The 25,773-nt window shown below is 39.1% G+C and overlaps 1 protein-coding gene across 3 annotated transcripts in view; it reads left to right on the top strand.

Annotated features, from left to right (window-relative positions):
• Nucleotides 1-25,773, top strand: part of DROSHA (drosha ribonuclease III) — a 100,611-nt gene that overhangs the window by 54,979 nt on the left and 19,859 nt on the right. For 2 of the 3 annotated variants that reach the window (XM_088130790.1, XM_088130789.1), the window contains exons 23-25: nt 12,271-12,373; nt 23,472-23,542; nt 24,836-24,880. In XM_088130790.1, coding sequence (XP_087986916.1) covers nt 12,271-12,373; nt 23,472-23,542; nt 24,836-24,880 — 219 coding nt within the window. The remainder of the gene's footprint in view (nt 1-12,270; nt 12,374-23,471; nt 23,543-24,835; nt 24,881-25,773) is intronic. The other variant, XM_088130791.1, reaches the window with a different exon arrangement.

The raw sequence follows: 25,773 nt of genomic DNA, 5'->3' as shown, positions 1-25,773 counted from the left end.
TCAGAATGGCAAATGGACATCAGTGTAAGCAAACAGGAAGAAATGTATGTTGGTACACAAAGAATATCTAAATTTCATGTGCGCACATGCGCGCACACACACACTAGTTTTTTTTTTATCCCACCTTTATTATTTTTATAAATAACTCAAGGTAGTGAACATACCTCATACTCCTTCCTCCTCCTATTTTCCACACAGCAAGAACCCTGTGAAGTGAGTTGAGCTGAGAATGAGTGACTGGCCCAAAGTCACCCAGTTGACTTTCATGCCTAAGGCAGGACTAGAACTGGGATCTGAGGTAGCAGTGATTGTTTGGGAAAGGGATCTTGAAATCAGAGTGAAGAGTTCAATGAAAATGTCAACACTGTGTGCAGCTATTGTAAAAAGACTGAATTCCATGCATGAACCCATTAGGAGGAGAATTAAAACAGTCAATATGCCCTTATATCAATTTTAGAAAATCACCCTCCCATCCCTTACATAAATTATATGATATTTCTGGTCAGTACACTTTCAAAAGAATTGTAGAACCAAAAAAGGTGCAAAATAAGGAAACCAAAGTCACTTGTGTGAGATGGGCAGCTATATAAATATGATAAATAAATAAGAGGGCTAGAACACCTCCCTTAGTCCCAAAGAACGAAGAGATATATAATTTGTCCAGTTTGGAACATGTGGGTAGAGAGAAGTTTTTCTTCCACATTTACAATGTCAGATATCAAGGCTATCCCTTAAAACCAAATGAGGCAAGATTCAGAATCACTACAAAGAAGAACTGACTTACCTGACACATGGAATGGAGTTTGGTGACAATGAGATGTGGTGATGGCCACCTATTTAGATCTTTCTAAAAGGACTAAATAAAGGGAGGATTAGTCTTTCAATAGCCAGCTTCTTCTCTTGATGGCTATTTAGTATCTCCTCAGACACTGGTAAAATTCCCCAAATATCAGCCACTATAGAAAACAACAGTAGGGGAGAGATGTTTGTGGACTTCCTAAATGCCTTTGGTTCACTATTATATGACAGAATGCTGGACTCCGTGGGCTGTTGCTTGATCCAGCAAGGTTCTATTTAGGCTGCTGTGGAAATAATTTGAATTCTGGCCTCTCTCCTTGAGTCCTGATTTTGTTTGCCTAAAAATTATTCCCACTAAAAATCCTTCTAAATACCACCATAATACAAGAGCCTGCCTTCTGAAAAATTTATGGGAATGCTAGATGCTACTGAAAACACAGAAGTGACTTGCTTACAATCGAAAGGGTTTTCGATTGATCTTTCAATTTACTTTCCTTTAACCAGTGCCACTTATGCTTCCAAACATACATAGTTCATTGATTTCCCCTTATACTTCTTAGATGCCTCTAAGTCCCTCTCTCTCAATTTTAATCATCTCTTTACACCTTTTGCCAGATGTCATTGTTCCTTGTGAACATTTATTCTGAGGCTATTGTTTTCTGGCTAACATGAACATCATTAATATGAAGCAGACAGGTTTGTATTGTGTCATTGTGCCAGATTTATACCCCTCAATTCGGGTATAAATAGGAAGTTCTTCAGGTCATAGTGTTTCGTCTGTCCCCAAATTTAGGATTCATTGTGCATTCTCAGAATGCAGCAATCTAAAGGAGCTGTTTTTTTCCTTGGTTAGCTTTTCTTATGTAGTTGCTGTAGTCCAGCTGCGGGAGGGTATGGTTGTCTTTCTAGATTTCAAAAGAATACAGAAATCATTCTGTCATTTTTTGCTTTGCTTACTTGTCTACTCAAAATTGATTTGTCCTCAAAGTTGACACGGCTCACATTTAGATCTGTGTTAGGTGGGGAGATTTGGTTTCCTGTGATTTGTTCCTACAAAGTTCCAGCATGGTATGAAATGCAAACTCTATGAGAGGGGCTGGATAATCTGGATAATTATTTCCATGCCTATGCTGTTAACAGGTAAATGTGGCAAGATGCCCTTCTACAGCCTCATTCTTGGAGATAGTCTGAGGGTTTCAAAGATAATATCTGAATCAAATTTCAGTTGGCTTGTTGTGTATTTTGGACTCTGTAACTAAAAAGAACAGATTAAAAATCATTTAAAAAAAAAGTAATGATACTCCTCCAGTATGTTCCAGCATCTAGATTGTTTTCCTTCATTCTATTTGGCATTGCTGATTGTGACTTCATAGCCACTGAGATGAAATTACCACTAACTGCCACTAGAAGAACATCGCAAGTACATATGTTTCTATGTTTAGTCTAAAGTGCTTGACTATAGGGAACTCTTGCGTCTCTGCCTCTATATAGTGGGCTTCAGGGAAAGAGAAAGCTGAGCATCCCACAGGGCCTAAACCAGCAACTGTTGTCCAGGTCTACTTCTGCTGATCTTTTTCTGAATACTGGCCTTCATTGCTGCAGCCTGTGTCTTTCAGCTGAAATCTCTAGCCCTCATTCAGTCTTGTAGAGGGAAAGCAAAGCCACCCATGCAAATCGGACATTGTAGGGGGAGTTGGTTCGAGAATGCAACTAAAAAATGCCACTGTTGTGAAACATCAACAACAATGACAGATCCAAAATCCAGATGAAGTACAGAGACAAAAGAGGTAGATAGTCCCTGAAGCAGTAAAGCAGTGAATACCTGGTTTGGTTTTTAAAGAAAAGAAATTGTTTCCTTCCCCACCCCCCACCCCCGGAAATCCTCACATCAGGAAGGGTGTCTCGTAGAGGCCCTTTTGGAACCTTGATTGTGAAGTGACTTCCTAGGGCTACCTACCTAGAGATCAAACATTTTAACTTAGCAAAATGTAGCATTTCACTTCCGTTATGTACATGCTAAAGATGTCTAATCCTAAATGAAGGAATGCATAGGATGTAAGCAAGTTATCATTTTTTACCTATTTTATACTAAATCATTACATCTAATGCCATCTCCCCCCAAATATTTAGCCATCTTGAATAGGAAGAACAAAAATGAAAAAAGAAAAATAACATTTTCCAAACTAGGAAGAAAACAGGTAATAAACCCAAAGTAAAATGTGCATAGCTTAAATTCAACCTGATGTTGATTTTATAAGTAGCTTGCCTCCATTTATAATTGCCATTGTATTTGATAAGTGATTTTTTTAGTGCTGTGTGTGGTGATTTTCAATAAATGCCTCATTAGCAACTCTTCTCCAAGCCGAAAGGTGTGTGTCTGTATGTGTATGTGTGTTAGAGATGCAAATGGTTAGGGGGAAAGAAATGGGGAAAGGGGGGGGATTCTTCCCCGCTCCTTGGGCCTTTTTTGTTCTCTTTTCCTAAAAAATTGCAAAGGGTGAAACAAAAACTCCAATGAAATATTTTATTTTAGAATAATGAAAGCAGTAAGCCATGCTGCTCAGATATTGCTATCCTTTGTTCCCCTTTCTATTAACTTCTGCTAGGAAGATTTATTTAGAGTATCAGAGAATTGCAGTTCCTGTACACAAGCCGTGCAGTAGAACTCTCCAGTGCAGGAGCAAGATACATTTCTGCTCACAGTGGCACTGCTGTTCTCACAAAAGAACAAAGGAGGATTTGGTGCTGCATTTGCTTCTGGGCTTGTCTGTTGCTAACTTTTTATCTAGAGGTTGGTGGAACTTCTCAAAGTATGTAACTCTGTTTTGTTATTGTGATGATGGTTTCTTCTGTCTTCAGCTTTTTCTTTCTTTCTTGTGAACATGTCAAAATTAAGAGAGCCACGTTTCTTAGAATTCCTCAGCTTCTAGTTCCATCTTCTATATACTACTAAAACTCTCCTGCCTGTAACCTTTAACTGGGCAAAAACGTGCGTGGGAGGGCAACAATTTGCCAACAAAGGTACCTCAAATGGGCTAACTTACAGAATGTAAGGACCCATGACTCCCGTGGGATAGAAAGTTGGGAAATGTGTGGCTGCTTCAGCTCTGCACTGCAGCAGTCAGCCCAGGTCACATGATTGTCATGGGAGTATTCCTGACCTTTTCCCACCTCCCTCTGTCCCCTATGCCCAATCGGCTGGTGGCAAGGCCTGACAGGCAAGTGGCGATTGGCTGCTTTGGAACTGAGACAGAAATTTGAAACCTCTTAACAGCAGTTGGCAGTAAGGGAAGGACGAGGGAGTGACCTGGATGCCTGTTGGCAAGATAGGGCTGGCTGGGGGATGTTGGTGGTCAATGGGTGAGCCCACTTCCTTCCTCAAGGGAGGGAGCCCTTGGGGACATGCAGGACTGTGGAGTGGGGGTTCAGTTTTCCTCACAGTTCACGGCTCCCTTGGTTCCATCTCCCCCCAGTAAAGTGGCAGGCTGAGGAGAAGGAGGGAGAGGGGGAGGGGGAGGAGGCAGCTTCACCGAGGCTGTCCTGAGGAGAGGACAAACAGCATAAGCTGTTAGGGAGGGGAGGAAGGAAGGGAAGGAGGGAATGAAGAGAAGGAGCAAGGAAGGAAGGGGGAGGGGGAAGGGAAGGGAGGGACGGAGGAAGGGAGGGAGGGAGAGGAAGGAAGGAAGGAAGGAAGGAAATAAGAGAGAGGAAGGAAGATAGGAAGGAAGGGAGGGAGTGAGGAAGGAAGGAAAGAAGGAGGGAGGGAAGGAAGGACAAGGGGGGAGGAAGGAAGGAAGGACGGAAGGAAGGAAGGACGGACGGAAGGAAGGAAGGAAGGAAGGAAGGAAGGAAGGAAGGAAGGAAGGAGACTTCTGCCAGCTTCCCACTAGCAAAGTCAATGGGGAAGCCAGCAGTAAGTCTCAAGTTGCTCATACTCCCATTGCTTTTTTGCCATTGATCATTCTTTTTCTCTGTTTAGTGAGGAAATATCTCTGAAACGATGACCCAAAGGGTCACTGATTGTCTAGTGTTTAACAAAAAGTAAAAATCATTTTAAAGAATCTATTAGTAAATGTAATTGTGAGACTAAATTGTACTTTTACATTTAATCAGTACACCAAACTTAATTGTGAGTATGTGTATTATTTTTTAAATTTATATGCCACCCAGCTCCCAGGGACTGTGTGGTTTACAAATGATTAAAACATAAAAAACAAGACAATAAAAACAAGAAACAAAGAAGACTAAGGATGGCAGAATGACAAACTGGGTGGAAAGGGAAGAAAACAACCTAGGTTAATAGGCGGCTTCAGTCACGCTCAACAAAGGTTTGGGTGAAGAGCCATGTCTTCAGACTCCTTCAAAACACCAGCAGGGTGGGGTCTGTTTGGATCTGGGGGGGACCTTTTTCCAGAGGGCAGGTGCTGTAACAGAGGACATGCACATCTGGGGTCCCGATAGATCACATTGCTTAATTGAAGCCTGGAGCACACCAACCCTGCCAGATCAAATCAGCCAGGCGGATACTATGGGAGATAGGCAGTCCCTCAAATAACCAGGCCCTATGCTATGTGGGGCTTTATAGGTGACAACCAGCACCTTGTAATTGAGTTCTTTGATTAAAGAAAGGACAATATCTCCATTTATTGGTTATTGGAAACCCCTTATGGACTTTTTTGTGTAAAAATGAAGAAAAATGAATTAGTGATTTATGGTTTTGATGATTAGACAGGATAGATTATAGGATGAAGAGAGTTATGTTGTAACTTTAGGGAGAAAGGTTAAAATATAATTGTACTTTTAACTGCTGTGAAGAATATCAGAAGCTACATCTTTTTTTCCCTTTCCTTTCCTACTTTTTCTCCACTTTTTTTCCTCTTCTTGCATTTCTCTCTGATCTTTTTTTCTTTGTTAGTGTGTTAGTTTTTATATTCTTTTTAAAAAATCTTTAATAAAAATTATGCAATTTCCATTTTTCCAAAAAAAGAAAATTCCACATTGCTGAAAATCTTACATCTCTAGCATGTGTGCCTCAGAAATTCTGTGGAAGAAGTGCTTTAGATCTTGCACAAGGACAGAATCTCCCTTCTGATCATTAAAGCTGTCTAGCTTTTTCAGGCCCTTGCATAAGCCTGAATAAAAGGTGTTGCCTCTTTAAGGAGTCTACTCATTCTGGTTCACATGACTCTTAAAACAGAGGTATCTTTGGAGAGGTTTGCCCAGAAAGAATTTGGCTTTATTTAATGGATAGGAAGTATTGATTTTAACAAGATCCAAATGATTTTCAAGATAGGTACAGCTCTATTTTGTGCCTGTGTGTATTAGAGCTGTATGTTTCAGTTATGTAATCATGCCCATGAAATATATATTAGGGAATGAAAAAGGAAATAAATTGATCAGTAGAAATATACAGAGGTACAGAATGAACTCTTCTAATGCATACAGGAAATACAGATGACTAAAACACTTTCTACTAAGTAGGATAAATGAATGAAAGTAGAACCCTAATATGTTTTCTAGGCCTGAATTAGCATGAACTGCACAGTCCTTCTGATTCAAGAGAAGATAACCAGGCAACCTGATTTTTCATCAGGCATCTGCATTTCAAAATAACTGAAAAGCTAGGTGGAGCTGTGGAGTAAGGTATCAATGTCCCTGTCTAGAGGGAGAGGCTTGAAAGTCTGTCTGCTTTTCCAGAGAAAGAAAAAAAAATTATTAGCACCTATTAACAGAACATCCTACTGCTAGTGTAAATAGGTCCTAATAATAATTTTTTTCTTATTACAGAAAAAATTACAGATTTTGCTTATTCCCCTGTTTTCTTATTTTTCAGTTTTAATGCATGTTCTTCAGCAAATAAAACCATAAATATAATGCTATTCTCTATATTCCCACTAAACAGTTTGCTTTCTTCTTCTCCTTAAGAATCCAGTAATTCTGGCTCTGTGCAAGCCATGATTTGCAAAGTAGGAGTAAGCCATAAAGTGTTTTCTTTGTTTCTGGCTTGGCAAGTTCTACAAACAGCTATTATGAGTTTAGAATTATGGCTTAGTGAAATATATGATTTCATCCAGTTAATCTCTTCCCTTTCCCTCTTCTGAGTGATTCCTTTATTCCTAGCAGAAACAATGATTCCATGTTGAATGGCTATTAGCTCAAACCATCATCTATTTATTTATTTATCATATTTACATAGCCACCCATCTCATAATCAAGTGACTCTGGGCAGTATACAACAAAGTCAAAAATATGAAATATACAAATTAATATTAATATTATTAATATTAAAAACTTTAAAATTAGAAAAGGCACACAACTAAAAACAGAATAAAAAAGAGATTAGGCAAAGAGGTGGTGTTAATTACACCTTGAATTGAACCCAAAAACAGAGTTGTAGCCAATGCAGCTTGCGGAGCAGAGGTGTAACATGTGTTCATCATAACAGATCCAATTCCCTCATAAGCACAGTATGCAAATCATCAAACTATGATCACAGACTCCGATTTAATGGACACCATGTGTTTCAGTGAAACAGTAATGAAAACTAGAGGTGGAATGTGTATTTTTGAAGTATGTGTGTTAATGTTGAAAGCAGTGATTGATTTGCAAATAATGCTAAGCCAAGTCAATCAACATTTTTATCATCTGTAACTCCAAAGTTAGTTTTGCATATGAGCAAAATAATCATGGAATACTCAGCCAATTCCTTATGCATTTTTTTGGTATCTATAAGAAGTGGGCCAACAAATGTCTAACAAGGACAAGCCAGTTTTCTAGAGCCACTTTCTATTTTCTTTTTCCTTTTTTAAAAATTTTTGATTACAAAAAGAAGAAAAAATACATAAAAGTGGTTTAACAAAAAAGTGAAAAAATACAACAAAGAAAAAATATATCATTATAACAAACAATTTCAATTCTTTATATACTTATCTAATACAAATATTATTCAAGCGCATATATATTTCTAATGGATTTATATGACTCATTTTTTTTTAACCTACTGTATTTTATATAAATGAGTCCCATATTTCATTATACTTGTCCATATTAAGTCTATAGGCAGTCCACTCATAAGTGGCAAGCACAATCAGATCTTCAATCCATTGAATAAATGCAGCCATGCATTTATCTTTCCAATGCTGCAATATCAGTCTTTTGGCCATAGTAAGGGCATGGAGAATTCATTTATGTTGTCCAGATGTCAGGTTCCATGTACTAGGCATATAGTTCAAAAGAATATTTCCTCTGAAAATTTTAGTTTTGTCACACAATCATATTTATATAGTCCACTACTATTTTTCCCAAAACTTGGTAAGTATAGGACATTGTAGAAACATATGCTTCAAAGAGGCATTGACCTTATTACATCTTCAGTAAAATGCTGTTTTTGACAATCCTTTTCTATACAGACGTAGTGGAGTCCAATAAGTTCTAAATATTATTTTTTTATTGTATAAGTCGTAGTTGGCCATTGACACTCTTGCTATAGAAGTTAAGACACTCTCCCATTGTCTAGGTAATATAGAAACCACTAATTCTTTATTCCATTCATCCCTTAACATCTGCATATCAAATTGATTTATTGATAACAAATACCTATAAAAACTAATAGTAGGTTTTTTAGTTTTAAAGGATTTAACAAGTTCTAATATCTCAGGTGTCTCAGAAGCTGAAAATGCTGCTGTTGTTAACAAATGTTGTAACAGTAAATATTGCCATTTGGTTACATCTGATAGATGATATTTATCTCTTAAGACAGAGTAAGTTAAACATTCATCTTCATTATCTATCTGTTGGTCCAAAGTCAGTATCCCCGCTTCCGTCCAATTTTTCCAGAACACCATCTTTTTCCCAATTTTTAAAGTTGGGTTTCCCCATTAAGTCAATTTGGCATGGAAAAAAAGGTCAGATTTTTTTTTATTAGACATTACATTCCATAGTTTTCTAACAGACGAAATTGTTTCCAGAGATATTAGAGTTTTAGTATATTTAGATCCTAATACTGTCCATCCAACCAAAGGTGTTATATATGTATATTCCACAGTTGCCCAAATTGGAAACTTAATACCACTTGTTCGCTTCCAGTATTTAATACTTGACAATTGGTAAGCATGATGATATAGCTCCAATTCAGAAGACCTAATCCTAGGTTTCTAGGGTCACTTGTAGTGCACCATGATTAGGATTCATAATTCACCCATTTTTTTAAAAAATGTAGTTCATTGCAAAAAAATAATCATGGCTTATTTTGTTAATGTGGTTTTGTACTTTGTATATACAGGTGGTCCTCAACTTACAAACATTTGTTTAGCAACTGTTCAAAGTTACAATGGTACTGAAAAAAGCGACATACAACTGGTCCTCACACTTATGACTGTTGCAGCATCCCCATGGTCACATGATCAGAATTCGGGTGCTTGGCAACTAGCATGTATTTATGATAGTTGCAGCATCCCAGGGCCACGTGATTGCCATTTGCAACCTTCCCAAATGGCTTCCAACAACCAAAATTAATGGGGAACCATGTGATTCATGTAACAACTGTGTGATTTGCTTAACAACCATATGATTCACTTGATGACCATGGTGATTTGCTTAACAACCACCACAAAAATGTAAAATCAGGTGTCAGGTGTGGTCACATGATGCCTCGCTTAACAACTGCACTGCTTAACAGTGAGTTTTCTGGTCCATATTTTGGTCATAAGTTGACTACCTGTAAGAGAAAGAGACACTCCCCCCCCCCCGCCATCCACATTATGGTTTAACATTATTTGTGAAGCAGAGAGTTGTGCTTGGTATTAAATGGGAATCGTGCCATTGGTTTAGTCAAGCTCAAGTACAACTTGATGTAAACTTGTTGACATAGACTTTATAAGAAAAACTAAAATTTAGCTTGGGTGTAGACTCTCAGCATCTTCTTTGGATGTTTGATGTATTGAATGAGCTATAGCCTGTTTTTCTGCTGTGATGAGTACTCAGGGTGATTAACCACATTTAAAATCCCTCAGAATAAGGAGCCAAGGATAATCCAAAACTGAAGATATCTTTGCCCGAGATATCTTTACTTAGCTGAGAAAGACTGACTGTTAAGAAATGAGGGGGATGATATGCTATCCCTACATTGTCCTGACCACCAAAGTGAAGTAGCGTGCATTCAAAATTGCTGTACTGTAAAGCTGTAATTCTGTAGACCAGGACTGTTCCAAGCTCTCTCTCCTTTGATCCTTGCCTGTTGAATTTTAGAATAGCATAGTAGATAAAACTGGGAGAGGTGAATTTCCTCCTCCATCCACCTGGATTCATCAGCCAGATTTAAGGTCAGCATTTAAATCCAGGATGAAATCATGGATTGTACATGATTTACTAGCAACTGATCTTGCAGGACTGAGGAACCACCATCATTGTCACCTTTACTTCCTTGGTTAAGATGTAACCAGAACAGAAGAGAAATTATCATGAGTAATTAGCTAATTAAGAGTATTTATCCAATTTTCAGATTGATCCATCCATCTATCCATCTATCTATCCATCCCGTTTTTAACTATAAATTGTTCCAAAGGATCAGTTTCTCATTGGAACAGGGATCACATTTTAAAATTACTTATTCGTTATGGTCCAATATGTCTGTCTGCTTTCACTGCTGGAAATACATTAGAACTCCTGGTATTTAGAACCAAGTACTTGCCAAGATTTCAAAGGTGCCAAATCATAGCTCTAAAGTGGGCACATACACTACATAAATCAGTGTCATTTTCATTTCAGTACAGCACAGAGGTTAATATAGGCCCAATGATATAATTAAAAATCAGAAAAATTAACATTTTCATTTTCATATGAAAGTTGCAACTTTGAAAAGGAGATCCTTGGACTTTGACTGTTTCATTATACTTTAATCATTAACTTACCAATTTGTTTGAAAATGGAATTATCACAGACTTTCCTCTTAAAGTATACACCAATCCTGAGTTGATATTCATTTGTACAACATTTATTCTTCCCCATGGACTCATAGGTACTTTTAACCATCCATTAATGTCACCATTAATCTGCATTATACAATGTGAATTATTCAGCTCTGTCAAGAAGGATATGTTTCAGGGAATAAATACCCCCAAATATTGAACAGAATCAGAACAAAAGACAAAACTCTTGTATTTATTATTATTGCATAATGCTCAGATTGTGTTGCTAAAATACCTACCAGTAATTAGATATTAGCAGCAGCTTGGCATTGTTTCATAAAGCCAGATGGCCCAGGATTCATCCTGCTGGTGTTCTTGATGGCTGTCTGAAAGAGGCTTCTGGTTGGGGTCAGGATCAAAATCTTCTAAGTCCAAGCCAGGATCAGAGGAGCTGGTGGCTGGTTCAGCATTATGGGTTCCCTGGCAGCCCAGGCTTTTGGGAATGTGTCTTCTGGTCTGAGGAGCACTGTTGAGATCAGACCATGGAACTTTGCCAGTTACTATTTCCGGGTTTGCTCCCAAGCCATTTTCTCCCACTTGCATATTTTCCTGAACACCAAATCATAACAAATCAGGAGTCCAGATTTTTGCCTACTCATCTTGTCCAAGAATCTATATATACTTTTTTTTAAAAAATGAAAATGTTGATTTCCAAAATTAACAACAGAGCTTTTTAAATCTCTTTACAAGTATTCAGTATTTCCATAGGCCTGAAAATGTTGATATTTAAATATCCCTGAGTAGGCCTAGTCTGGGCAATATTTCTCCATCAGAATCAACATGGGAACAGGCATATAGATGTGGCCTCTGTAAATGGGGTCCACACATACTGACAGAGTGGTGGTGTAGTGGTTAAAATGTTGGGAAGACCCACATTTGAGTCCAACTTCAACCATTCCAGGATGACTTTGGACCAGTCGCTGAACCTTTTTTACCGGATTGTTTTTGTGGGGAAAAATAAGAGGAGGGACATCTATGTATATACTGCTTTGAGTACCTGAATAAAATAAATACTGAAAAATAGGGTAAGCATACCAAAACCAGGAATATTGTGGCAATAGTGTTATCCTGATTTCTTGTCTACATAGAGTATTATTACATAGGGATTAAGAAGTGAGAATCAAGGAGGCAAATTTAAAGTAGGCTTGTATTTGTTATATTTCAACCCACGATGCTGTTATCCATCATTTAAAAACATTTTAGAGGGCTCAACCTAATTTTTGGAGTGTTGTGAGATTAATGCAGCATTTCCGCCAATTTTAGTTTAGCATCCACTACATTCATCAAAACATCATGCAAATTATAATAATTAGTGCAAGTAAATAGGTCAATTAAGTATGGCTCTTTGGCTCATGGTATCTTTTCCATTTGACCTTCATTTTTGAACAAGATCGCTGTTTAAATCCATACATAATCCTGTTTGTGCCTGTCTTTCTCCATGATACATATGGGGCATACTTTTGGACATCTGTCATTTTATAAAATAATCTGTCTTGGTGTTTCGTAGAAGCTGGAGCTGGATCGTTTTATGCTTTATGCTCATGGACCTGATTTATGCCGAGAATCAGACCTACGCCATGCAATGGCCAACTGCTTTGAAGCGTTGATAGGTAAGAAAACTATGCTGTGGCTTTTGTGATTTTTAACTTTGCTCTTTGTCAGCATTCACTATCTAGTGAACATGCATATACCATACAGATTGTTAGAGGATTTTATATTCATTAGAAAGGAATAGGCAACCTGCGGCCCAGGGGAGCCACCAACTCTTTTTTTGCAGTTCCTGGAACTATCTTTGTCCATGCCATTACATTTTGACAGTGCAATTGCCAAAAATCCTCAATTCAGTTTACTGCTATTTTGATGTAGAAATACATGAACTTTACAAAGGGAATCCTAAACTTACTCTTAGAAAAGAAAAGGGAAAAAGTATGTGCGGAGCGGGGAGATTCTCCCCACAGAAATCCTGAAAAAATTAAAAATCTCATCTCCGTCCGTGTATAAAATTTGATTACATTTGCTTATCATAACTATGCTAAATGTGACCCTTAACTCCTCTTCCAAGAAATATTAAGACTCACTATTGAAACTGCTGGATGAGACCTTAAAAATGAAGTGAGGCGGTCATTTTGTTCCCCTTTTAGAAACTGGGGGTAAGGAGTATCATGCAAACTTTTATAAAAGCAAGATACTTATTTAAATGCTTACTGTACTGATGTTAAGCCAATTGTTTCCTGGTCTGGACATAATGAGAATTCTTTAACATCAGCCAGAAATGAAAATTTGAAGTTATGTGCAAGTGGAGCACTCAACCCTGAACTCTTCCTCAACTTCATAAATAATAGTTTATGAAAGTCAAACTCATGGTTCTGAAGTTAGCTAGAATGTAAATTACTTTGCTCATGGATTGATCCAGCAAGGTAGAATTAGGTCAGATTTTTGTTGTATAACAATGAAGAATTAGATTAGACTTCTGCTGTATGAGCAAGTGTTAAATATGAGATGATCACAGCATTTATGTTGCACTGAATCATTTTAAAATAAATTGCCCTGGTGGGACTAAGGCTACAATCCTATGTGCACTTACCTGGGTGTGAGCTCCATGTTTAAGATTTATTATTATGTCTAATAATGTAATTTCTAAAGTGCTTTCAAAACAAATGTTATACAGCAGGTGAAAATCAGCAAGCCTTGTCTGCTGGCTTATAATCTCACGAACAAATAAAAATAGCAAAGGAAAGGAAACATAATGGAAAGGGAATGGAAGAAAATTAGCTAATGGGTAAGGGCCAGAGAGTACAAATGCATCTTGAGAAGCAATTTAAAAATAAAAACTGATTCAGGTATTCTAACATCAAGAGACATGACATCCCAAAATAAGATATAACAGGAGAAAAAATTGAGCAAATTACACATTTTGAGTTTTAGAGGGACAAGGAGTAAAATATCTCAGCTATTTCTTATTTTCAAAGAATAAGAAATATGTACCTGCAGGCCATTACACACTTATCTGAGAGAAACAGTGAAATTTCTGAATAGGTATACTTGGGATGTCCTGTAAAGTATGGGTGGATAGTTAGTGGCCCTCCAGTTTTGATGGCCTTTTGGGCTGGGGTTGATGACAGGTGGAGTCTGGCATTTGGGGGGAGCATCCTTGGATGTAGTAGAAGAAGATAGCTGTTAGAAGAATGCAGAGCATGTGTGCATATTCATGCACCTGTGCATATCTACATGCTCATACATGTATGAGCACACATACATACTTATTATATACTCAGCCTCACACACACTCGCACATAGGCTTTTCTTGCTGGGGTAGAGAAAGCAGGTCTCCCTTCAACCTAGCAGAAAAAGATTGTACTCCTAGTCTCCATGTAGTCATCTTTCTGAACTGGAGGAATACTATAATCTGGGATGCATTGATACTATCTTGTCACCATCCCCTAACAATTTCAGCACACCTAAGAACTCTTCTGGGCTTTGGTTATATCTGCACTTAAGGTTGGCCACACTGGCCATAGCAGCATCAAGGATTTAACATAAAGCAGGGGAAAGAAAGTAATAAACATGAGCCAAATTAGAAGCAAGCAAAACACCATTGAGTTCCAAATTTAAAATCAAGGAATGGGAGTACAGATACTCAAGTAATCAAATCTACAGCATAATAGAATTGGATGAAGTATATATAGTAGCAATGAAAAAAATACTGAGGGATGTTGAAATGCTGAGATCAAGAATTAGTTACACCAAGAAGAAAAAGGGGGGGGGGGAGATGTGGCAATACACATCTCCAAATTTAAAGATTATGAAGGAGAAATAAGTAAAGAATTAGAAAAAAATAAAATCAAAGGATGAATCAAAAAGCCAGTTTCAAATGAATCTTGTTCCTCAACTTGAAAACATATCCATGAAGAAAAAGATAAAAGGGAGGCATGTTTTTAACTGGGAAGATATGTGGAATGGAAAAATAATGATCTTATTTATCTGAATACAGTCATTTACAGCAAAAAAAATGAATAAAGAAAGTCCACAGAAAATAAAGAGGGAGTCAAGAACAAAATGTTATGGAAAGCCATTAGAAAGAAATGGAAACACTAATGGAAAGGAAGGAACATTTAGAGAAATAACATCTGGAATATTTTGTTTGGTTTTATTTTTTAAAAACGCAAGGTATGAATACACAAAAAGTGTAGGTGATTATCAATATACAAAGCATACACAGGTCCCAAAAGCAAGAAGTCAGATGAGGATTTGGGGATTTATTGAAGAAAACAATAATTAAGACTGAAAGCTCTTCACAGCCACATTAATATGCTTTACTGCCCTCCTTGAGTTGGGAAGAAAGCATATTGGCATAAATTGAGTTGTCCCCATGGCCTACCTTTATCATTCCTCAGTAACCAGCCTGGGGAGTGTTGCTGCCCTCACGCTATTTAATGCAGGGTGGTTTCAGGGCAGTGAATGGTGGCCTGCTGCCTTTACCAGCCAACAACCTCGTAAACATGGGACAGGGATACACCCCTTAATTTTTGTTATTTGCTTTGTGATGCTTCTGGTAGAACTACTGATTTTCTTGATTATTTGGACAACTTCTAGATGGCAGTATCTGTAACATCATTTCATAGAACTATCAGTCTCCCAGGAGATCAATGGTCAAGTTCGATGTACCTATGTCAAACATATTCTCATTCCTCCAAAAGTCTGTCTGAGTGATTGAAACAGCTGATTTGAAATACAAAGCAGAGAAACCCAAACCAGAGAGTTCTCAATACTGCTGTGCCTCTGGATCTTTCTCCTTCCTGAAACCAATTTCTTGCATAAATCTTTCTTGATCAGGCAGAGAGCTCCTTGTGTCTCCTACCCTGTATTCCACATTGCGTGTAGAGAGTGTATCTCATATGGTTTCTCTATTTTATAGTCTTTCCAGCACACCCACCATAATGTACACACCAAATAGCAGGATTCCTGGTTGATAGACTTATTGGGAGTTCAATATTCCAGTGCAAAGAGAAATGGACCAGGTGTCCAATCTCTCTCACAACCAAAGTTAAAGTGATCATGGAGGCACAGTAACCAGCAACAACAGGAAAGGGGCATTTCTTGGCCAGTTGGAACTGAGTGGACTTCTGTCCTGACCATATAATCTCTCAGCTCATCTTTATCGGCATGCAAAGTTTTGTGTATGGAGAAGAAGGAAAAATACCACTTTCAAACTAGAACAATTACAGACTCTAGGCAAGCTGGAAGTGCTAACTTATGCCTTAGTCATCTCCCATAAAATGCAGTGGGCAGTTTGGGGCATTCCATGATATGCCCATGCAACACCTCTGCTCCATGAGCTGCACTGGCTCTCATTGGTGTGCTGAGTGCAATTCAAGCTGATCATCACCAATAAAGCCCCATATGGCACAGGGCCAGCTTATGTGTGTGGGACCACCTGTCTCCAATTATCTCTGCTCATCCCACCAGGTCCAGCAGGGCTGATGTGCTCCAGGTCATGCATGTGAGACAGTGCTATTTTGTGGGACCTAGAAGTTGTGCCTTCTGTGTCTGTGCACCTGCCCTGTAGAACAGCAGTTTCTGAGAGATCCAGTCATCCCTGATCCTCTTGGGCTTTCATAAGGCATTGAAGATAGGCATTTGGGCCCAGAGGCTGAGTGAGCCCTGCTGATTGGTTGTTAGTTACTGTTTTGGTGATTGAAGTGGAACTATTTTTTTCTACCCTAGGCATGTAGTATACTTTTTTTTTTTTTTTGGATATAGTGTTTATCTTTTGTTCCTTTGGTTCTGGTTTTTTGCAAGCTACCCCGAATCACTATGACTTTCTCATAAATATATTATTCAATAAATAAAGTCATGAGGACATGCTCCTCAGAAACAGTAAAGCATCTTTGCACCATGGCAAACAGGACATAAGGATGAGCCTCGAATAGTGCAGTTTCAGTAGAATTCTGTAAGGAAAAGAGATCAAAAGAGGATTGAAAGAGCCAAAGCAATAAAAAGAGCTAAGAAGCAAAATGAACTAGTAGACATGAGATTGAGTGTAAGAACCAAGGTAGATATTAAAAAAATCTCCCATTATAAGAGTGGGAGAGTGAAAAAACGGGTCAGGGGTGGGGAGAGAGGGGTCAGAAGTCAGGCCAAGAAACAGCAAATGCATACAAGCCAAGATTTTTTTAAAATGTAAGTGTTGGGTATTTCCTCAAATATAACAGAAATATAGATGAATATGCAGATATGTATGATAAAGAGAACTAATTAGCTAATGACAGTAGTAGGGGGAGGAGGAAGGATCTAGGTGAGAAAGTCATAGGAATTAGAGCATCTAATTGGAAAATCCAGGTTTCAGTAAGAAGAAAACCAGAAAAATAAAGAGATAGCAAGATTGTTAAGTATCCAGCTTTATGAACTGCTGAAGAACAGTCTACTAAAACAAGAAATGAAAGATGCAGCATAGTAAACAGGAACTAGATTAACACAGAAGCATTGTTAGGAACCCCTTCATGGATCACTGCCTTGTCGTGGCGAAGGGGCTTGCATAACTCAGTGAAGCCATGAGCTATACCGTGCAGGGCCACCCAAGACGGACAGATCATGACAGAGAGTTCTGACAAAATGTGGTCCACTGGAGAAGGAAATGGCAACCCACTCCAGTATCCTTGCCAAGAAAACCCCATGGACAATGTTAAAAGGCTAAAAGATATGACGCCGGAAGATGAGCCCCTCAGGTCGGAAGGTGTCCAATATGCTACTGGGGAAGAGCGGAGGGCAATTCCAAGTAGCTCCAGAAAGAGTGAAGCGGCTGGGCCAAAGCCGAAAGGACGTTCGGCTGTGGATGTATCTGGAAGTGAAAAGAAGGTCCGATGCTGTAAAGAACAATATTGTATAGGTACCTGGAATGTAAGATCTATGAACCAAGGCAAGCTGGATGTGGTCAAACATGAGATGACAAGATTGAACATCGACATCTTGGGAATCAGCGAACTGAAATGGACGGGAATGGGTGAATTTAATTCGGGTGACCATTATATCTACTACTGTGGGCAAGAAACCCTTAGAAGAAATGGAGTTGCACTCATAGTCAATAAGAGAGTGGGAAAGGCAGTAATGGGGTACAACCTCAAAAACGACAGAATGATCTCAGTGCGTATCCAAGGCAAACCATTCAATATCACAGTCATCCAAGTCTATGCCCCAACCACTGATGCTGAAGAAGCTGAAGTTGACCGCTTCTATGAAGACCTACAACACCTTCTAGAACTAGCACCAAAAAAAGATGTCCTTTTTATCATAGGGGATTGGAATGCTAAAGTAGGAAGTCAAGGAGTAATCGGAATAACAGGCAAGTTTGGCCTTGGAGTACAAAATGAAGCAGGGCAAAGGCTAATAGAATTCTGTCAAGAGAACAAGCTAGTCATAGCAAACACTCTTTTCCAACAACACAAGAGACGACTCTACACATGGACATCACCAGATGGTCAATACCGAAACCAGATTGATTATATACTTTGCAGCCAAAGATGGAGAAGCTCTATACAGACAGCAAAAACAAGACCAGGAGCTGACTGTGGCTCAGATCATGAGCTTCTTACTGCAACATTTAGGCTTAAATTGAAGAATGTAGGGAAAACCACTAGACCACTCAGGTATGACTTAGATCATATTCCTTGTGAGTACACAGTGAAGGTGATGAATAGATTTAGAGGATTAGATTTGGTAGACAGAGTGCCTGAAGAACTATGGACGGAGGTCCGTAACATTGTACAGGAGGCAGCAACTAAAACCATCCCAAAGAAAAAGAAATGCAAGAAAGCAAAATGGCTGTCTGATGAGGCTTTACAAATAACTCTGGAAAGAAGGAATGCGAAAAGCAAGGGTGAAAGGGAAAGATATAAGCAACTGAATGCATATTTCCAGAGAATAGCAAGGAGAGATAAGAAGGCCTTCTTAAATGAACAATGCAAAGAAATCAAGGAAAACAATAGAATGGGGAAGACTAGAGATCTCTACAAGAAAATTGGAGATATGAAAGGAACGTTTAGTGCAAAGATGGGCATGATAAAGGACAAAAAAGGCAGGGACCTAACAGAAGCAGAAGAGATTAAGAAGAGGTGGCAAGAATACACAGAAGAACTATACAAGAAAGATCTTAATGTCCCTGATGTCCACGCTGGTGTGATCACTGACCTTGAGCCAGACATCCTAGAGAGTGAAGTCAAGTGGGCCTTAGGAAGCATTGCTAACAACAAAGCTAGTGGAGATGACAGTATTCCAGCTGAGTTATTTAAAATACTAAAAGATGATGGTGTTAAAGTGCTGCACTCAATATGCCAGCAAGTTTGGAAAACGCAACAGTGGCCACGGGATTGGAAAAGGTCAGTTTATGTTCCAATGCCAAAGAATGCTCAAACTATCGCACAATTGCACTGATTTCACATGCTAGCAAGGTTATGCTCAAAATCCTACAAGCTAGGCTTCAGCAATACATGAACCGAGAACTACCGGATGTACAAGCTGGGTTTCGAAGAGGCAGAGGAACTAGAGATCAAATCGCCAACATTCGCTGGATCATGGAGAAAGCACGAGAGTTCCAGAAAAATATCTACTTCTGCTTCATTGACTATGCAAAAGCCTTTGATTGTGTGGATCACAACAAACTGTGGCAAATTCTTAAAGAGATGGGAGTACCAGACCACCTTACCTGTCTCCTGAGAAATCTGTATGCAGGCCAAGAAGCAACAGTTAGAACCGGTCATGGAACAACCGATTGGTTCAAAATAGGGAAAGGTGTACGACAAGGCTGTATACTGTCACCCTGCTTATTTAACCTATATGCAGAGTACATCATGAGAAATGCCAGGCTGGAAGAATCACAAGCCGGAATTAAGATTGCAGAGAGAATCATCAACAACCTCAGATATGCGGACGATACCACCCTAATGGCAGAAAGTGAAGAAGAACTAAAGAGCCTCTTGATGAGGGTGAAAGAGGAGAGTGCAAAAGCTGGCTTGAAACTCAACATTAAAAAAACTAAGATCATGGCATCTGGACCCATCAATTCCTGGCAAATAGAAGGGGTAGAAATGGAAGCAGTAACAGACTTCATTTATTTGGGCTCCAAGATCACCGCAGACGGAGACTGCAGCCATGAAATTAAAAGACGCTTGCTCCTTGGGAGGAAAGCTATGGCAAGCCTAGATAGCATATTAAAAAGCAGAGACGTCACCTTGCCGACAAAGATCCGCATAGTCAAAGCTATGGTTTTTCCAGTAGTAATGTATGGCTGTGAGAGCTGGACCATAAAGAAGGCTGAGCGCCGAAGAATTGATGCCTTTGAACTGTGGTGCTGGAGAAGACTCTTGAGAGTCCCCTGGACTGCTAGGAGGTCAAACCAGTCAATCTTAAAGGAAATCAACCCTGATTGCTCATTGGAAGGATCGATAATGAAGCTCAAGCTCAGATACTTTGGTCACCTAATGCGAAGAGAGATCTCTTTGGAGAAGACCCTGATGCTGCGAAAGATTGATGGCAAAAGGAGAAGAAGACGGCAGAGGATGAGATGGTTAGATAGCATCCCTGAAGCAATGAGCATGAAACTGAGCAAACTCAGGGAGGCAGTGAAGGACAGGAAGGCCTGGCGCAATATGGTTCATGGGGTCATGAAGAGTCGGACACGACTTAACGACTAAAACGACTAAACAACAACAATTGTTAGGAAATGAGATCCCAATGATCACCAGCAAGTAAAAGGAGAAACAGGTGAAGTGACTGAAATATAAGATACCAAAGAAAACATAATCCCAGATCAGTTATAATAAAATGAGGGAGGGAGGTACAAACAAATGGGCAGACTTAAGTTGATAACTCAATCCTTAGTCTAGAAACAGCCATCTAGGATCCTAATAAACCACTTCCCAGAAGCGTCATGGTGGATTTTGGATGATGAGATTCAGAAAGTGGCAGCATGTAAGCTCCGCTCTGCATAAGCAGACAATCTTTTGGCAGCCATACTTTAAAGAGTTATTAATATTTTTGTTGGCAGAGAGTCACAGTAGAAGTTGGAATTATATTATGCACATGGACAGGGACAGAATGTCTTGGTGTGTTGAGGAAGGGAGTTTGAAATTTTCTCATTCTAGGATGGGGGTGGGTGGATTTTTTTTGAGATGGTTGATAAGCCTTTTGAAATATTCAGCCTAGTTGGTCTCCAGCCAAAAATTAGTGCCTGTTTATTTGATTGACCAATTTCTACCCCACTTTTCTGGTCAGTTGAGCAGTTTGTTCCAGTTTCAGTGACATTTGTTCAGGAGCTCTACAGGCTGTGAAGAACTGATCCAGGAGCCATGTTTTGGATCCCCTACTCTGCTATACAGGCTCCTAGGGTTTAGAATAGAATATATCTCTTAAACAGCAGAAGAAATTGAGTTTGATTGTTTTATATGCATGTACCTCTACTTACTCTTGGCTTTGGGTCTTATTCTCCTTTTGATTGATCAATGCTCTGTGACAACAGGGAGTTTATTTCAGGCAGCAAGATCAATTTGCATAAGACTATGACCAGGTTTATATTTCAACTTATCTGCCTTTCCAGCAGTGGGTATTCAAAGTAGCCAACAATAAAGAACAAGTTTGTTCACTTTTCCTGGAAAAATCCACCCCTTATGGATTAGCATTATATGTGAACCAAACCAGCATGGATTATTGAAATTATTATTAAAACAAGCCAAAGCATAAGGTGACATGAGAACATAGTCATTTAGATAAAGCTATGGAACTCTGGGCTCAGAAATTTGCTGGAATGCCAGAATTAAGTTCACAGTGTTCCAGGCAAAAAATAATTTCTGGTTAGCAAAGACTTTATTTCAGCATTATAATTTTGGGGCTAAGGAAAGAGACATTTTATTATTCCTATTATTAAACAATTGGAAGTCTAAAATCTTTGCTGCTCAACTGTGAATCACCCAGAGATCTGACAGTACATCCGGATCTATTTTTTATTCCTCCCCTCCCTGCTTTCAGTTCAGCATGCTTTCTCCTCTAAGGGGTTGTGGGCTATGAGCAGTGAGATGATTATTGGATATCTTGTCTCTTTTTCCTGGATTTTGGCTTGCCTGCGAAAATATATTCTAGGGTTTTTTTCTCTCTTTTTATTTTTTTTCAAACAACATAACAGCCATAAGGTTTCTGCCTCAGGGTACATTATGTTTCATCAGATCAAAATAAGGGGAGAAAGCCATCCATCTTAACTGTGCTTTCCTCTTCACACTGCTTTGGTGTTTAATGTTGAAAAGGAGGAGGAGGATCAGAATTGCGGATGTGTATAACCAAAGATATATATCTCTGGTATAATTCAAATGCTTCAGGTTTTCAGATGAAACAAAGTGGGGAACTGAGTTTTCTCTAATAGTGCTATTAATTGGTGTAATAAATCAGGATTTGGGGAGTGTGTGTGTGTACGTACATGTATATACATATATACATATATGTGTCCCCTGGTTGCCTCAAGTTACATAAGAGGAACAGCTGAGTTGTTTGGTTTTGCTGAGAATGCTTTAGCAATGGAATTTGCTTTTCAGAACTGAGATGTCCATTCTTTTTCACAAGAGTGTGGCCAGTCAGATCCAAATAATGAGATGGGGCCTCTTCAGATCTTAGGGGCAATGGCCTACCCATAACCTGCCTTCTTAGAATCATCTACCACATGGGAAGGACAACTGTCAATAGGGAACAACCTATTCTGTCCAGGAAGGCTCTTCCTATAACTGAAGATCCCTTGCATGAAAAGCCTCCATAGACGGAAGAGGTTCTCCACCACTGAGGGTTGTGTTGTGCATACAGTGTATGAAATAAAAGGGTGGGACTAGTGCAGTCATCCCCACTCTGTATATAAATAAATGGTCTCATTTTCTAATCAAGCGTATGTCATTCTAGTATGGAAAGCATAAGTGAGGATTTGCCTCTAACCTATCTTCTCAAGCCTGGTGCCCAGATGTGTGTCCTACATCTCCCAGAATTTCTAACCAGTGGCTCTTGATCTTATTAAACTAAGTAGTTAGCCAAAGGAGAAACATGTTAAATTCAACCAGAGGGTAACACATTGAGTATGGTGGAATGCAAATAAAAATCTTTCTCGAATCAAGTTCATCATGTCCATGCACTTTTCTTGGCAGCAATGAGCAATCGATGTGCCATTGCCTTTTTATTCTAAATAAATCTGCATAGGATTTTAGTATGAAATTAAACAACTGGAGTATAAGTAGATAAATCAGTGGGATTATGTGTTCAATATACACTTGTTTGCTTTTGAAGTTCTGGTTTAAGCGGGTTGATTTACAGGGAAATTAAAAAGCAAACAACATTTTTCCTGTGAAGAGAAGACTTTTCCATGCATTCAGTGGAATTTGCGTATCAATTGAACAAGACTGGATGCTTGCTCTGTTTTTGCCAAGTAAGCATGCTTGGAGGAATCTCTGTGCATACAAATCCCATGCATGGGTCCGACCTAGTTGCTGCAGCTCCTTCCCCCTTTCTAGCTATTATATGAGTGAGCTGAATATGAATCAGTCCCCTATCATTGCAGCTGTTCCTGAATTTACAGGTAAGTGAAACTGAAGCACACTTGCTTCCGGCCTCAAGCTTGCAACTTGCATCCTTGTTAGGGTCTAAATGTTAACACAGGTCTTTTCCTGTGGCAAATTCTCTCTCACACAGGGGCAGTTTACTTGGAAGGAAGTCTTGAAGAAGCCAAACAACTGTTTGGACGCCTACTCTTTAATGACAAGGTATGACTTCATTTCTGCCTTGATTATACCTTGCATCATGTCTTCTGCTTGGTGGTGCTTTAAATCAAGTGCTTCAAAGGAAAATCGAAAAGGATCCTGCCTCTCAGAATATAATCGTTTCATCTAACAAAATAAAATAACATTATTGTAATGAAGCATATACCTGGTTTTCTGCTATAAAGACAAGGTGCCAATACAATATAGGAAAAGACCATCCTGTAGTGAGGTTCTGTATCTTGCTCAGAAGGAGCCCACAGTGGTCACCAAGTCTGGTGATTTAGACCCAGTCTTTCATATCTCTGACACAATCTGTTTGGGGATTGGCTGGAAAAAGCTGATTGACAGTGCTGAAGAGCACATAGGTGAAAAGAGAAGAATTGAGAAGAAAAATGTAAATGAAACCAGTGTGAGATAGTGGTTAGGCTGCGGAGACTGGTTTAGGTTCATCAGTAGCCATGGAAATTCACTGGATGACTCTGAGTGCTTATTTCTTAGTCCAGCCTACCTCATAGGGATAATTGTATATCCCTTGAATTCCTGGAGGAAAGATAAGATTAAAAAACTATCAAACATATTGTGGAAAACATAGGTTGTTGGCTATAAGAAAATCAGAAACTATAAGCCAGTGTAAGCTTAAACAAGTTTGCTTCAGAAGATCAGACCAAAGTCTTGCTTTTAACCATCAACACATAGATCCCCTGATGTGTACAGGCACCTTGTTGAATGTAGAAATGCAGCTGAGCTGAGATGTAGGGAAGTAGCAGTGGATAGAGGAAGGTGTTGAATTCCCTCCCTCAACCCGCGATTTCTCCCATGCAAATTGCATGCCAGTATTGCAACAGAGAAGCATTGGCAGGAATTACCAACATGTAATAGCTTTAATTTTTTTTAAGTTTTTGGCCTTATGCATAATATAATTGTGCTGCATGTTCACCTTTGGTTGATCTGTCTTGAATTTTTCCTTCTTCTTTCCTTTGGCTGGAATAAAACTCCTGAATTTTTAGTTACAGAACTTTAAGCAAAAAAAAAAACCAAAAACCCATTATGTAGTTCCTGAACGTTGTGTGTTCTCCCTCCATCTAATTGACATGAACTAAATGGAAGCACTACAGGCAGTTTGAACAAAGAATGCCTGCTTTTTAAAAATGAGTTTGCCAGCACTATTGAATTTGCAAGAAGCAGAGTCAGCATCTTAAGCCATTTCAGTCTTTTGCAGAATGACATTTTATTTAGCAATGTGGAACTTGTTAAACGGTTCCCTTGAGCTTTAAAAGCATCTCTCCACGTTTGCAGGACCTGCGGGAAGTATGGCTTAATTATCCACTACACCCTCTGCAAGTAAGTGTCCCCTTTTCACTAACGAATTTCAGAACAGTTTAAGGATGCCTTTTATTGGTCTTTGGCTGTGTTGACATCTTTGAGCATTTAACATCCACACATGGCCTTTGTGAATTTTTGTAGTTAATAAGTGTCAGGTACTGGGGCTCAAAGGCAGGCAAGCATCTTAGAGGAGATAGGCGGGCAGGCAGTAATTGGGCAAGCAGATGTCAGTCACTGGGCGGCCATGTGGAAAACCACCAGTTTGGTGGCACTAGGGAGAGAATAAGCTGGCAATTTTGGTCGCCAAGAGACTTCTCAGGCTGGAAAAGTACAACAAATCTCAAAGCCTTATGGAGGCAGGAGTGCATCTGTGGCCTTCTCATGTCACCTGATTCCTCTGGGTTCAGGAAGGCTGTCAGCATCTCAGCTGGAACTGTCTTCCTGTTACTGAAAGAAGAAGCAGACAGAAACCGGCTCTCTGCAGGAGCTCCTTATTTGAGGCTGGCAGTGTGTCCTCATGAAGGAATCTGTTCTCTCATCTTCTCCTGGGAAGGCTGTTTCTTCTTTGACCTCCAGGGCAGGCAAGAAAAAGATGTTTTCCACCATCTCAAATATAGGATTAAAGATAGGATAGAGCGCTTTTTTCCCAAAGCTCTTAGAGGGCTCATCTTTGATGGCCAATTGTATGCAGTTAGTATCCGTGGTCAGAGAGATACAAGATATAATTGAAGTGTATTATCCACAGTTATAGTGTCAATACTTAGGTTCTTTGGGAGGATGAATAAACCAAAATAGATGCTAAAGTGAGAAAAATCATGAATTTTTGTCTACTAATTTTTGTCATGATTTCTGTCAACCTCCTAAAATTTTTATTTCTATTATTTGTATATGAATACCTCAGTGTACTGTGA

The sequence above is a fragment of the Python bivittatus genome, unplaced genomic scaffold (genome assembly GCF_059951505.1).
Source record: "Python bivittatus isolate LINGU-HERP-01145 unplaced genomic scaffold, Pbiv_v1 ctg000840_np1212, whole genome shotgun sequence".
Taxonomy (NCBI): Eukaryota; Metazoa; Chordata; class Lepidosauria; order Squamata; family Pythonidae; genus Python; species Python bivittatus.
This window is presented reverse-complemented; position numbering and strand designations above follow the sequence as displayed.